Source organism: Nicotiana attenuata, chromosome 8 (genome assembly GCF_001879085.1).
Source record: "Nicotiana attenuata strain UT chromosome 8, NIATTr2, whole genome shotgun sequence".
NCBI lineage: Eukaryota > Viridiplantae > Streptophyta > Magnoliopsida > Solanales > Solanaceae > Nicotiana > Nicotiana attenuata.
Genome location: NC_031996.1, coordinates 45,626,317 through 45,641,756, shown reverse-complemented (window position 1 = coordinate 45,641,756; position 15,440 = coordinate 45,626,317). Strand labels below are relative to the sequence as shown.

The 15,440-nt window shown below is 40.4% G+C and overlaps 1 protein-coding gene across 1 annotated transcript; it reads left to right on the top strand.

The window, feature by feature from the left end:
• On the top strand, window positions 9,120–13,474 carry LOC109231725. The gene is made up of 7 exons (XM_019397362.1): window positions 9,120–9,403; window positions 9,492–10,197; window positions 10,290–10,474; window positions 10,586–10,828; window positions 10,910–11,228; window positions 11,358–12,909; window positions 13,323–13,474. The coding sequence occupies exons 1-7, from the start codon at window positions 9,120–9,122 to the stop codon at window positions 13,472–13,474; spliced, it is 3,441 nt and encodes a 1,146-aa protein (XP_019252907.1).

Sequence of the window (15,440 nt, the reverse complement as noted above, 5' to 3'; positions counted from 1 at the left end):
GGAGGTTGCTCCGGTTATGACGGTTGTTCTTATGTGTTATGAGGAAGAGGGAGTTACTATGGACCTTTGAAAGGTAATTGGCCAAGTGGGTGAAATCAGAAATCGGCTTGAGATCAATGAATCGATTTATATATGTGAACAGGGCTTTATATCAGGCCAGTTGTGTTTGTTTCAGCGAGCGTTCCCTGTGGAGGAACAGTCGGGGTGTTATTTTGTCATCAGCCATTCCAGGCAATGATGTATTGCGCCGTATGAGTTATGAGACGGCTCGGTAAATTCTTATGTGTTAAGGTTCCGCGTGGCGATGATGTTATGTGAGCGGAATGGCTCTTGAGATTCAGATCTTGTACCGCACCTTAGTTGTGCTTGTGTTTTGTAGCCTATAGCGCTATGTGTTTTCTCAGGGATGGTATTGTGCACTTAGCGTGCTTCGATATTTTATTGTGATGAGCAAATTTAGCTCGAAGTGCAATCTCCTTATGTGAGATCTATGTGTGGATCGGGTGGCACGCCGCCATGGGTATGTTATTTGGATCGGGTTGCGCGCCGCAACAGTGTGATGTCGAGTCTAGTTTTCTATATGCTATTTTTGTGTGTTTCGCTTCCTATTTTCTAAGGAAAGTCCGTAGTAGTGCGGGAGTTAGGTTCCTCCCAGAGTTCGTTTTCCTTTGCATTGCGTTCGAATTGGTGGCCTATTGGCGCATGGTAGCATCATATGAGATTTTAACAATTTCTGGGGTGGCTTATTGCCTGAGCTGTCGTATCGGATGAGACGAGATCCCTTGATCTAGGATTCTGTGCAATCCAGCTATATGAGGTATGTTATGGAGATAAGACCATTATTGGGTTCAGAATGAGGTGAAGGCCTTGTCAGGAGTGTAGACCTAATGTTTTATTGACTCGACGATTGATTATAAATGTTGGTGCATCTCTTCCGTCAGGGCGGTATGGTAAAGGTTAGAGTGGGGCCTGTATATGTCATAGGGTGCAATGGGAGCATCAGATTAGTAGGATTTTGACTAAGTTGATCAGAAAAAAAAAGGGTTATGGTGGCCCTATGAGTGGGAAATGCAAAGTGTGAAATCAACAAAGTTATGCAATCGTGTTTGAGTACAGCGTGTAGTGATTAAAATGGTGATTGTATATTGGAGACGGGCCTAGCATAGGATTCCGGATGTTGGAATCGGGCTCTAAGGCTCAATTGCTTGAAAAAAAAAGGGGAATATCTTCAAAATTTATCGAGCCAATGTGCTCAGCTAAGTTGTGGTAGCACGGGAAGGTGCATGAGGTGCTAAACAGTGATTTCAGACTACTTCCGTGTAGTTCTCAGCACGTTCGAGGACGAACGTATGTTTAAGTGGGAGAGAATGTAACGAACCGACAGGTCGTTTTGAGTCCCAGCGCTCTGTTCAGCAGTCGGAGGCCATGAACAGCTTCAGTTCAGGTATTATGACTTGTACGCGTGGTCGGAATTGAATTTCGGGAAGTCCAGAGTTGATTTGAGAAGAGAATTCTTATTTCGGGAGCTTAAAGTTGAAAGAATGAACTAGGATTGGAATTTGGAGTAAACGACCTCGGAATCGGGATCTGAAGGTTCCAGCAGGTTCGTATGATGATCTCGGACTTGGGCGTATGCCCGGTGCAGATTTTGGATAACCCGGGAGCGTTTTGACGCCTATTGTGGAAGTTAGCATTTTAGAAGGAATTTCATAAGTTTGGTTTGAAGAGAATTTCGGTTTTATCAATGTCCATCTGGAATTTCGAGACTGGGAGTAGCTCCGTATGGTGATTCTGGAGTTGGGAGCGCGATCGGAAGTGAATTCGGAGGTCCGTAGACCATTTTGAAGCCATTTGGCTAAAGATAGAAATTTGAAGGTTTTTGAGGAGTTTGACCGGAGGTTGGCTTTTTGATATCGGGGTCGGAATCCAATTCCGGAAGTTGGAGTAGGTCCGTAATATCAAATATGACTTGTGTGCAAAATTTGAGCTCAATCGGACGTGATTTGATAGGTTTAAACATCGGAAATAGAAGTTTGAAATTTTAGAGTTCATAAAGCTTGAATTGGGGTGTAATCCATGATTTTAGCGTTGTTTGATATGATTTGAAGCCTCGAGCAAGTCCGTAATGTGTTTTTGGATTGGTTGATATGATTGGTTGGGTTCCCGGGGGCCTCGGGTGAATTCCGGGTGGTTAACGGATCAAATTTGGAAGTTGAAGAACAGCTGAAGGGATCTGGTATCTGGTATTTCCGCTTCTGCGGAAATGGGACCGCAGAAGCGGCCCCGCAGAAGGAGGACGAAGCCGCAGAAGCGGTTGGGCGTGGGGGCAGCCAGGACCGCAGAAGCGGCCCTTGATCCGCTGATGCGGAGCCGCAGAAGCGGAAAGGGAGACGCAGAAGCGGAAGAGAGGATTTTGGGGAGGACCGCAGATGCGGTCAAGGTCCCGCAGAAGCGGAACCGCATCTGCGGTGGTATGGTCGCAGAAGCGAAAAGGGCTAAGCTAGGGAAGCCCCAGAAGCGGCCTACTGTCCGCAAAAGCGGAACCGCATAAGCGGCTATATTTCCGCAGAAGCGGAAGTGACTGGAGGCAGAGACTTGTTTTAAATCGGGATTTTGGTTCATTTCACCCATTTTGCATGGCTTGGGGGCAATTTTTGGAGAGCTTCAAGGAGAGATTTCATCATCATCATTAAGGTAAGTTACTCCTAATTATTTCCAAGTTAAATACAAGACTATACCATGGAATTAGACATGAAAATTAGCATAAAATTTGGGGTTTTGGTGGAAAAACCTAGAAAATCGTATTCTTGGAATTTAGCCACGATTTTGAGCATGGAATTAGGAGAAAATTATATATTTGAGTTCCTAAGATTATGGGTAATCTTTATCTTCGAGAAATTATGGATTCCGGGAACGTGGGCCCGAGGGCATTTTGGTCATTTCACTAAGCGGAGCTAGGAATTTATATAATCTGAATTTTTAACAAGTATTTGAGCACGTTCTCATTAGTTGTCCTTAATTGGCTAGTTTTGGTGCATTGTGCGTTGGTCCAAGCCTTCGGAAGGATGTAGAACGCCGGTTTTGAGTCTTCGGAGCGAGGTGAGTCTCCTTTCTAATCTTGTGAGGGGGAAACTACCCCATAGGTGAGTTAAATTGATTATGTGCCCCTAATTATGGGGGCTACGTACGCACGAGGTGACGAGAGTCCGTGCGTAGCTACTATTATGCTATTGTCCGGGTAGTCTAGGACCTAAAGCATGCTATACCTGGGATATTTGGAACCTTATTGACATTTGAATTGTTAAAAATCAAGTTGAACTAGTAAATGAATTTCAAAAGGATTAAACATCGTTTTCTTGAATTGTTAAAAGAGGATTTGGTTTTTATTTGATAAAATAGCCCGGTAAACTCTTAATTCCCTACTTGAGCATGTATTTTATGTGTTCCTGCGTCGCATGGATGATTCGCGAGCAGGATATATGTTTATTTATGGAACGGGCCGAACGCCTCGGTGAAAATAGATGCATCTATGGTTCGTGCCGCTAGACCCTCGGCAGTGCACATTTTACATTCCTGTTGGATCGGGCCGTCGCCTCGGTGTGATTTGCGCATGTTATTTGTCTCTTGAGGATTTTTAATCGCGAAACTTGCCCTTCGTGGCTTGATATAAATTGAAAAGATAATAAAGAATAAACCTTGGAAGCCTTTGATTAATTGTTGAAAGTGTTTACCTATTTTCCTGGCTTCGTGAATTAGAACTACTATATGAATCCATGATTATCCTCGCATTATTGAATATTTATATTGACCTCTAGTGAGTGTCGAAGTTGGCCATCTCGTCTCTACCCCTTCGAGATTAGGCGGGATACTCACTGAGTACACGTTGATTACGTACTCATACTACACTTCTGTGCATTTTTGTTGCACAGGTATATATACCTCTAGCAGCCTACTGGGGCGTAGCAGCATGGATGTTTCTGGGACTAGGTGAGTTGCATCATTCGAGGCGACCGCAGCTAGTGTAGTTCCTTTCAGCATTTGTATATTATTCCCTGTCCCCTGTATTCCGGACGGATGTTGTATTTTATTTCACTTATCAGTAGTCGCTCATGCACTTGTGACACCGGGTTTCTGGGAAGGTTTTTAACGGATTTGTACAAATTGTTACTATTTAAATTTGAATTCAATTAGTGATCTTTTATTTATGAAAAATGGAAGGAAAAATTCTAGATTTTCAAAAGTATTAAAGAGGATTTAATTGATGATTTAGTGGGCTTGCCTGAAAGAGGTGTCTGGCGCCACCACGAACCTTAGAGGAGGACCCTCAAAATTCCGAAGTAACTTTAGCCGATCATCGACCCGGTAAACTGGGGCAGAATTTTGAGGAGGACCCTCAAAATTCTGCACTAGGAGAAGTCGCAATGTCTTGAACCACGTCACGGTCGTTGGTTCGTCTAAAAACTATTTCTTAAATATATATACACATGTCATATCTTTAACAAACTCATGCATGTTAATTATCAAAATTGCTTTGTTTAACAACGCTACCCCAAGGGTACCTACAGTATCACCAAAAACAGAGCCGAGCCGGTCAAGCGAAGTCAGTAGGAACACGAGCTAACCTTTTCCTTTTACAAAACTCACGATTTTCCTTTGGGTGCAGGCACCCAAGTCACAAATCATTGAATACATTTATACACCCACACTTTTCAGGAATACAACTCTCGGAATTATCGCTTCACAACCGCTATCCGAATACAATGTCCCTAGCAGCCATAATCGGCAACCACCTATCAGCTATCAGCTAAGAAATCGTTATTACTATTCGTCTCTCTTCTTCTGCATAAGGCTACTATTCTGCCTTCCGAGACTAAGCTCTGTCTCCATTATTGCATAAGGCTACTATTCTGCCTTCCGAGGTTAAGTTCTACCTCCATTTGCATTTTGCATTGCATAAGGCTACTATTCTGCCTTCCGAGACTAAGCTCTGTCTCCATTATTGCATAAGGCTACTATTCTGCCTTCCGAGGTTAAGCTCTACCTCCATTTGCATTTTCAATTGCATAAGGCTACTATTCTGCCTTCCCAGACTAAGCTCTGTCTCCATAAGGCTACTATTCTGCCTTCCGAGGTTAATCGCTACCTCCATTTGCATTTTGCATTGCATAGGGCTACTATCCTGCCTTCCGAGACTAAGCTCTGTCTCCATCATAGCATAAGGCTACTATTCTGCCTCCCGAGGTTAAGCTCTACCTCCATTTGCATGGCTGAAATATCGCCACCTCATTTAAATCCTGCATCGGCTGAAAGATCGCCATTTTATCTATATTTTTTGCACGGCTGAAATATCGCCACCTCATGTAAATCATGCATCGGCTGAAATACCGCCATCTTTTATTTTTTTACGCCTTGCATCGGCTGAAATATCGCCACCTCATGTAAATCATGCATCGGTTGAAATACTGCCATCTTTTATTTTTACGCCTTGCATCGGCTGAAAGATTTCCACCTGTTGCATTTCATGGGCTGAAAGATCACCAAATCGTCCAAAGGCATCATTGTTCAGAGGCACCATTTTTATAGCCCGAGAACATCATGCCATGGCCTGAGGACCCCACTTTCTCTCTGCATAGCATTATTAAAAGGCATCATGGTTCGGAGGCATCATTCCCCATAGCCCGAGAACATCATTTCATAGCCTGCGAATCCTCTATTATATGTTTCATGGCCCAGGACATCATGGTCCGAGGACGTCATCCTAACCGTCCAAAGACAGCATTCATGGTCCAACAGGAACTTGCATCACGTTTAAATTTATGCACAATATATGCGCTCGTGTTGTTTATTTGCAGGTAAACCGGCTAGCAACGACCGTCTCAGCAGGAGCGATCCCGCTCCAGTTCCCGCAGCCTGTTAGACTTTGACCGTCCTTCCCAACCCAAATATCTCGTCCGTTCTTGAAAAAATCTCCATCGGCATGTTCCGCCGATGGATCCTGAACTACATACGGCTTGATTCCTGTAAAACCAAGGATATGTAGGTGGCTCAGGAACCCGAGCTCGGTCATCATTCTTCAAATTGTTAGGTTCAGTCAAAATTGGCCATCATATCTTTACCCGACAACTCTTTCATCCTTCCTAGGTAAAGAGGGGCAGTTGTTGATACCCAATTTTTCCCTACATTTTTTTTTCATATAAAAATACTTTCAAAATAATATATATATGCATATATAAGCATGCCCAAGTGATTTGGTATTTTTCATAAATTTTAAAGATTTTTAAAATCAATTTATTATCCATTTTAGTAATACAAATATCAGTAACTATTCCCAAAACTATCAACCTTGGTGAATAGTTTATTTCATTCTCATACTTACACCAAAATATAGTTAAGGTGATTTTTGTATATTTTTACAATTTTATTTGGTATTTTTAAAAGCCAAAATATATACAATTGCAATTTTAGCCTATTTTAGGATTAATAGCATTTCTATAATTATAAAATTGGTTCCAGCATTTTTTAATTAACATCTATATATTACTAATTGGTTCAGTGCTTTTAATTTGTTTTTAAAATCATTTTACTATTTTTTATAAATAAACAAGGGTAAAACTGGCTATTTAACATTTAGCCTCATTTCATTTCAATTACAGCCTCTTTTACATTTCAATTTTAACCCTTAATTGACCCAATCTCAACCCCAACCGGACCGGCCCATTTTTTAATCCGACCCAACCCATAACCCAATTCAAACGACCCTACCCGGTGCCTACCTACCTCTTTAGATCTAGGTCGTTGATCGTACAGATCAACGACCATAATTCCCCCTTACCATTTTAACCCTAAATGACCTATCCCATACCAATGAGAAGGCCTTCGTTTGTTAATGGGCAGTCATTAATCAAGTTTACTGAAGTTGAAGTCGATCGCATGAATATTATAGAACGATTACAATATGTTGTGGTTGGCAAATTTGCATATGGATGGCCGGAGTTACAGGAAATACGTCGCATTGTGCCATCTCAATGTGGAATAAAAGGAGAATGCAACATTGGGCTGCTAAGAGATAGACATGTTCTTATTCGTATGAGTCTATGGCAAGATTACGTGGAATTTGTATCGAAGGGAGCATATTACGTGAAAGATAAATATGGCCATGAATATCAATTACGACCTCTAATATATGATGCTGGAGAAGAGACTCCAATGGCCATGGCATGGATCTCCTTCCCAGGCTTGTTACCTACATATTTCGTGAAGGAAGTGTTGTTTTCATTGGCATCAGCTGTGGGGAAACCAATTCATCTGGATTTAGCTACAATAAATAAGACAAGGCCTAGTTGTGCAAGGGTTAAGGTGCTTGTTGATCTACTAGCTGATCATCCTAAGATGGTGAGGATGGACATTGATAATGAAGTAACAGGAGAAACAAGGACTGAATGGGTAAATATCAAGTATGATATGATGCCTAAATATTGTAAGGAGGCTACAAGGTCATGATATGTTTGAATGTTGGAGATTGCATCCTGAGTTATTACCTCATGATCAATCCAAGAATGTTAAAGAAACTAATATGGAGCAGCCCAAGGAACAGAACATGCAACCACTGATGATTTTATCAAGTGGCAAAGTGGTAGGAGATCTGAAGGCAGGTGGTGAACAATGGAGGGAAGTAAAGGACAAGCGTGTAAGAAAGAATGGCCAACAATTAGATGGTCAAGTAATTACTGGGAAGGAGTTGGTCACTACTGATAATAATATGCAACAAGGGCAAGGAGTTAATAACAAAAACAAGGAGAATGCAGGATTGGAAATTGTTCCAGTTACTGCAGATAGGCAACAAAGTAATGGGAAGACAAGGATGGATGGAGGTACAACTGATGTAGATCAACAACCTCACACTTCCAACAAATTTGCAGCATTGCAAGAAGATGAAGGGGATGATAATCAAGGAAAACAATTGGCCTTAGTAGAGGATCATGGGATACAAAACAGCCCTACTGCAAATAATGAGAAAAATGGTAGCTTGAATCTAGCTGCAGCAGAGTTTACTCCTAGATCATGAGTAGCCTCATCTAAGAAAGGTAACAAACATATGGAGATGGAGGTTGAGAATGTGTCTAAGGTAAATAAGGTAGCAGCTGTGGAGGGTGTACACAAGGAGTCAACAGCAAATTGGGTTTGCAGGACCTTTGGTGGCAATGTGGCAACCAATCAATCATGCCAGGAAATTCCTTCTCAATCAGTAGAAATCACTGCAGGTGATGAAGTTTCTCAAAAGGAAAGGTTACAATTAGGTGGAATGAAATTGTGGTGTGCATAAACTGAAGAAGGATCAGAAGGAGAGCTTCCGGAAGCAAAGGAACAGGGGAAGAAGAATCAACAGATGATGATGATGAGCACGAAGAGCAAAGTGTCAACAAAGGTAAAGAAAAGCAATCAGGGGGAAAAAGCAGAATCAATGAGGAAAAAAATGACTCAAGTGACAGACTCCAACCAAATGCAGAAAAAGTTGGAGTTGAGAAAATAGTGAACCCAAATCATAGTAAAGAATTACCACCAGCTAAGCCCAATATACCACCTGAAAAACCACCTGGAGGAACTGAGCTAGAAAATGAGCAGAATAAAGGTGGTGTGGATGCAGGGATACATGAACAATCAAGTGCCATTATAGTTCCAGGAGTAGAGATCACAAACACACAAATAGCAGGAGCAGAAAAATACAAGCAGGAGAAACAAAATACAGCATTAATTAATACAGGTGTGCAGCAACAACTGGGAGAACCAAAGGAGCAACTAGGAATGGATAATAAAACTGTTGGTGATGGCAAAGATTATGATGAAGAGTCTACCATACAAAACTTCAAAAATGTGGCAAGACAAGGTGATCTTTCACCTAGACACATGGACAAAGGCAGATCTGCAGGGAGGGGCAAAAAGAAGAATCCAAGAGAAATACAAAGTTCAGTTCCTGGGGTTCAAACAAGAAGGACCCTATCTAAATCTCAAAATTAATGATGAATGCTCTTATTTGGAATATGAGGTCAGTGAAGACAATGCAAGCTTTTGAAAGACTCATCCTAATGCAAAGAAAATATCATTTCAAATTTATAGGACTTATGGAACCAAAGCAGAAGAAGAGAAAATTAGAGAGATATAGAAGGAGGATTGGAATGCTACAAGCTTTCTCTAATGTATCTAACAAGATTTGGGTATTTGTTGATGATGATCATGGTATAGATATAATATATGATCTGGAGCAGCAGCTTACTTTGAAATTCACAAATCTGGACACTCAAGTTTCATTTATTGTCACATTTGTGTATGCAAAATGTGATTCCATTGAGAGGATAGAACTGTGGGATAGTTTGTATAATTTGGCTAGAGATATGACTTTACCATGGTTAGTAGGGGGGTTTCAATGTGATATGGGATGAGGAGGAGAAACTTGGTGGTTTGCCTGTATCTTTGAACGAAATAAATGACTTCAGGCATTGTATCACCACCTGTAATCTCAGTGATCTTGGATTTCAAGGCAGTATATACTCATGGTGGAATGGGAGAGGAGGAAAAGACTGTATCTTCAAGCGACTTGATAGATGCTTGGGGAATCCTGAATTCCAGCAGTTGTGTCCTAATACAGTGATAACACACTTATCAAAAATAGGGTATGACCATAGCCCTATGTTGATAACATGTAATGCAGATGAGTTGCCAATTAAAAAAGCTTTCAAATTTCTTAATTTCTGGACAAAACATGATTCATTTATCGATGTAGTTAGGGAGAACTGGAAGACTGATTTCATGGGAGATCCTTTCTTCATGTTCAATCAGAAATTAAAGAGATTGAAGAAGGCTTTGACAGCATGGAGTAGGGCCACATATGGAGATATCTTCAAAAAAATTGCAAGCTTGGAAGAGGTGGTATTGGCTCATGAAGCAGAATTTGAAAAGAATCCTACTTTTCAAAATAGAGTAAGATTACAGAAGGTCCAAGCTGAATTGATAAGATACTTAGCACTAGAAGAAGAATTTTGGAAGCAAAAAGCTGGCATGAATTGGTTCCAAGATGGAGATAGAAATACTAAATTTTTCCATGCTCAGGTGAATGGTAGAAGGAAAAGGCTACAATTGAGAAGGGTGCAGAATAATGCTGGGATTTGGCTAGAAAATACTGCAGACATGGCAGATGAGGCAGTGAGATTTTATCAAGCTCAATTTCATGAAGAAACAGTCCTACCAGCTTTGGAATATTGGAAAATGTTCCTTATATGGTGGATAATGATCAGAATGCTGAACTGGTAAAATTGCCTACTAGAGAGGAGATAAAATATGTTGTGTTTGGTCTAAATGGGGAGAGTGCAGGAGGTCCAGATGGTTTTTCAAGATTCTTCTTTCAAACATGTTGGGAAATAATTGGTGATGATGTGGTAAACATGGTGAAGGCCTTCTTCTGTGGTCATGAACTACCCAGGTACATAACACACACTAATCTTGTACTGTTACCAAAAAAGAATGAAGTGGTATCATTTTCTGACATGAGGCCTATAAGTCTAAGTAACTTCATTAATAAAGTGTTTTCTAGAGTAATCCATGAAAGACTAGTAGGAATGTTACCTAATCTAATCTCAGAAGAACAGGCAGGATTTGTTAAAGGAAGGAGCATAGTAGAAAATATAATGCTTACACAGGAGATAATCACTGACATTCGATTAAGAACTAAAGCTGGTCCAAATGTGGTTATAAAATTAGACATGACTAAGGCCTATGATCGACTGTCTTGGCTATTTTTGACAAAGGTTTTAAGGAAGATGGGATTTGGAGAAAGGTTCATAGGTTTGATACATGGTATAATATCAAACAATTGGTATTCTGTACTACTTAATGGACAGCCCCATGATTTTTTTAGATCGACAAGAGGAGTGAAACAAGGTGACCCTTTGTCACCTACTTTGTTCATCCTGGCAGCTGAAGCAATGTCAAGAGGATTGAATGCTCTACACAGGAATAAACAATTTTGTGGATTTGGAATGCCTAAGTGGAGTCCCAAAATAAATCATCTTGCTTATGCAGATGATACAATTATTTTCTCCTCTTCTGATAACACCTCATTGAAGCTCATAATGGATGTTTTAGCAGCTTATGAAATAGCATCTGGCCAGCTTATAAACAAAATCAAATCAGTTGTGTACCTACATCATTCTGCCAGCAATGAAGTAGTTGACAAGGTTCAAAGAGTTACAGGCATCCCAAGACAAGACTTCCCTTTCACATACTTAGGATGTCCAATCTTCTACCTTAGAAGAAAAATGGTTTATTATTAAGATCTCATAACAAAGGTGATGGATAAATTGCAGAATTGGAAGGGGAAGTTATTATCTATTGGAGGCAGAGCTGTTCTTATTTCACATATCCTACAGAGCATGCCTATACATTTACTCTCAGCAGTTAATCCACCTGCATATGTAATTAATAAACTACACAAAATATTTGCTCAATTTTTCTGGTGTAGTTCAGTTGGAGTTGCAAACAGGCATTGGGCATCCTGGGGTACTCTATGCTTACCATGTGAAGAAGGAGGAGTAGGTTTCAGGTCACTACATGATATGGCAACAGCTTTGTGTTGTAAGCTGTGGTGGAATTTCAGGACAAAGCCAACACTGTGGAGTGCATTTATGAGTCAGAAGTATAGCAAGAAAATCAATCCAATGGTGGTTCCTTGGAGTGATGGCTCTCATGTTTGGAGAAAAATGCTAGAGTGTAGGGATATCATTGAACATAAAATATTATGGCAACCTAGAATGGGATCTGCACTCTTTTGGTATGAAAATTGGACAGGGCTTGGTTCTTTGTATTTTGTAACACCACCAGATTTTGTGTGTGATGAAACTGTCCATAATATATATGATGTGGTTCAAAATGGACAGTGGGATGAGGAAAGGATAAAGGAGATTCTACCTGAAGACATTGCTGCACATATTTTGGATAATATTCAACCACCTGTGGAATGTGAAAAGATAGATAATCATGTGTGGATGCTGGAAACTAGAGGTGAGTTCTCTGTAAAATCAGCATGGGACTATCTAAGAAGGAGGCAAAATCCTAGTAATGCTTACAGGAACATTTGGGTAAAAGGATTGCCTTTCAAAATTGCCTTCTTCATGTGGAAGGTCTGGAGGAACAAGTTACCACTTGATGATTTTTTCAGGAAGTTGGGATATTTAATGGCTTCAAAATGCTGGTGCTGTACAGAGCCAAAGGAGGAGACCATGCAACATCTATTTTTCACTTCTTATGCAGCTAATAAAGTGTGGAGATACTACCTTGGTCATGCAGGTATTAGTATGGAAGGGATCACATTACATCAAGCTATTATCAAGTGCTGGACTGCAGAAGTTATACCTAGGCTAAAACCTATTATGCAAGCCCTACCATCAGTGATTCTTTGGGAATTGTGGAAGAGGAGAAATAGTTATAAGTATGGATATTCAGTCACAATTAATAGGGTGGTGTATCAGATTTCAACCACTATGCAGTCCCTTATAAAATTAAGAAAACCAGCAATGCAGAATGTACCAAATAGATGGCCAGATATGCTTAAAATGATGGAGCAATATACACCTATATTGAAATACTCAAAGGTGTTATGGGAGCTGCCACAACAAGGATGGATCAAAGTTAACACAGATGGAGCATCTAGGGGTAATCCAGGCAGAAGTTCGATTGGTTTTGCATTGAGGAATGAAGAAGGAGATCTGGTGTATGCATGTGGGAAAGAGGTAAATGAAGGCTCCAATACATCTGCTGAAGCTATGGCAATATATGAGGCACTAAAGTTCTGCATTGACAATGATTATGTCCTAATTGAGCTGCACACTGATTCTATGATGTTGAAAAATGTTATAACTGGTGAGTGGAAACCTCCTTAGGCTATATCTATTATAGTTGAAGACATTAGAAGGTTGATGTGTAGAGCTAATGTAACAGTGGCACACACCCTGCGAGAGGGAAACAAATTGGCAGACCATATTGCCAACTATGCACTAGATTTTGGTCCTGTAGAGTGCCATAATTTTGAAGAACTGGATATACAAGGTAGAAGGTTGGTGAATAGTGACAAGATGCAATGTCCATACATCAGAGTTGCAGTTGCAAGGAATTAAGGAAGGAAGGAGAGGAGATGACAATGAAGAAAGAGGTGGCAGATGAAGCCTCAAAAAAGAAGGGGAGTTCAGGAGGCCATTCATGTGCTCACTATGTTCAAATCCTTTGGGAAGAGAGCATAGTGATTTTTTTAACTAACTTATTTTGTTTTTTTGCAGGTACATGGGCTATGTTGTTGTTCTATGGTGTACTGGAGATCTATTTGGTGGTATTAATGCTCAGCATTCATTCCAATGGATTAAAATTACATCTAGACAATAGCACAGTCACAAAGAATCTCAAAAGGCAGGGAATTCAGCAACAGCAATAGACAAAAAGAAAAATCAAGCAAACCTATGATGTCACAAAGGCATACAGCCTGCAGACAGCAAAATTCCTTTCAGTCTCAAAGGAATTCAGCTGGATGATGCACCTGTGGAAAAAAACAATCAAGCATAAGAAAGGTTACACATCACAACATATAGGGATTCAAGCAATCTTGAGGAATTCTTATCCTCATGCAAAGCAGAAATCAGAAAAAGAACAAAAAATACAACAAGATGAGGAAGAGAAAACTTTTATTCTTAAAACAATTTGCAAAATCCACTGGCATTGGCAAGGAAGGTTGAGCAGCAATTCAGCAATTTCGACTGGAACATCAACATGCAACACAAGGAAAGCAAAGCAGGGAAGACAAATGAGCAGTAACTCCACTCATAGAGCTGGGCAAGCTACACTGTATCATCTTCGCATATGCAATAGGCAAGATCCAGCTGGAATATCTTCAGGTACAGAGCAATTTCAAGCAACATCAGCAGGAGAACATGGGGCAGCAATTGGCGATTTGAACAAGAATTTAGGTAAAGGCAGATTAATAGTGAGCTTCAAAGATGACATTTTGGAGAGTGTTAGGAGAGTCTTTCGAACTATGATAGATACAGGTGGGATCAAACGGATACAATGAGTATTATGACAGGAATAAATACGCAAATGAAGGATATAAATGGAGACAACACGTGTACAAGGTTAATGATACAAGAAATGTGGCTAAATGTGCAATTTATGACGCTGGAGCTTAACTGGACTGGAAGAGGCTATAATTGCAAACAGACTGGATCGTGGAGGTGGGCTGGAACGAAATGCACAATGGGTTACTGGATCTGGAGAACAAGTGATAGTGCTGAAGGGGGATACAAAAACAAGGAAGGAATTGGGCTGGTTTTTGTCGCTGATCTTTCATAGCGTCAAGATGGAGATGGGCCAGTCTTGTTGGGCCATTTATACGGACTGCCTGAAATGCTCGGTCAAAACAATGGAGGAATTTTACACATGGGCTAGTTTTTACTTTGTAAATTTCAATAGTGTTAATGTGATATCAATTTTGAGTGTATTACTCAATTTTGATAATAGGCTATATGTAGAGATCAAATTTTGTTTCATTACACTTACTAGGATTTCATGACATTTATTTTCATTTATATTAATAGAAACTAGCCCTAGGCACTTGCCTAGTGGATTTTGCGGGAAAAAAATCCCTCATTCCCCACTTCTCAACCGCCTCTGAATCCCAAACTCTCTCAAACTCTCTCAAGCTCTCCGGAACCCTAGCCTCCTCCTACCCCTTTTCAACCGCTTGTCACCGGAATCCATGGCTTCTCGGGCCATGGATAGTTGGTACTCACCTACCTTCACCAGTGAGCCATGGTTGTTCGAAGCTTTGAGACCTGACCTCGATGATTCCCTCTACGATCTTCTCAGACCTTTGATTCCATGGCTTCTCCGGCATGCTCCGGCATATTCAAGACTCAGGAGCCTGATTCCTGACCTCTCCGACTCAAGATCGGACCTTCTTCCAAGCCTTTCTCATTTCTAGGGTTTCTCCGAAACCCTAAGCTATTCGAGGTTCTTTCCATGTCTTTTGCTTAGATCTTGATGTATCTATGCTTCACTTGACATTTAAAGTTTTTTCCCCAAAAGTTCTTTTCAAAATCGTTCGTCTTCGATTTTAGGGTTTCCAAAAGGATTTTTCAAAAAAATTTTTTGATTTTTCTTCTTCTTTGCTTTATATGTGTTGTCTATATCATGCTCGTGTGATTTCTTTTGCTACGCATGTACTGTCTGTCTACTTTTTTTTTACTGTACATGTTACTCCTATGTTAATCCTGTTATGTTTTCTTTGCTCTTTTACTATATGTGTTTACCGTTGAGATTCTTTATTTTTGTCTTACTAAACACTGTTCGTATTCTTGCTAAACATGCTTCATCTGCTTTTGTTTAAGTTTGTATCATCTCTTTCT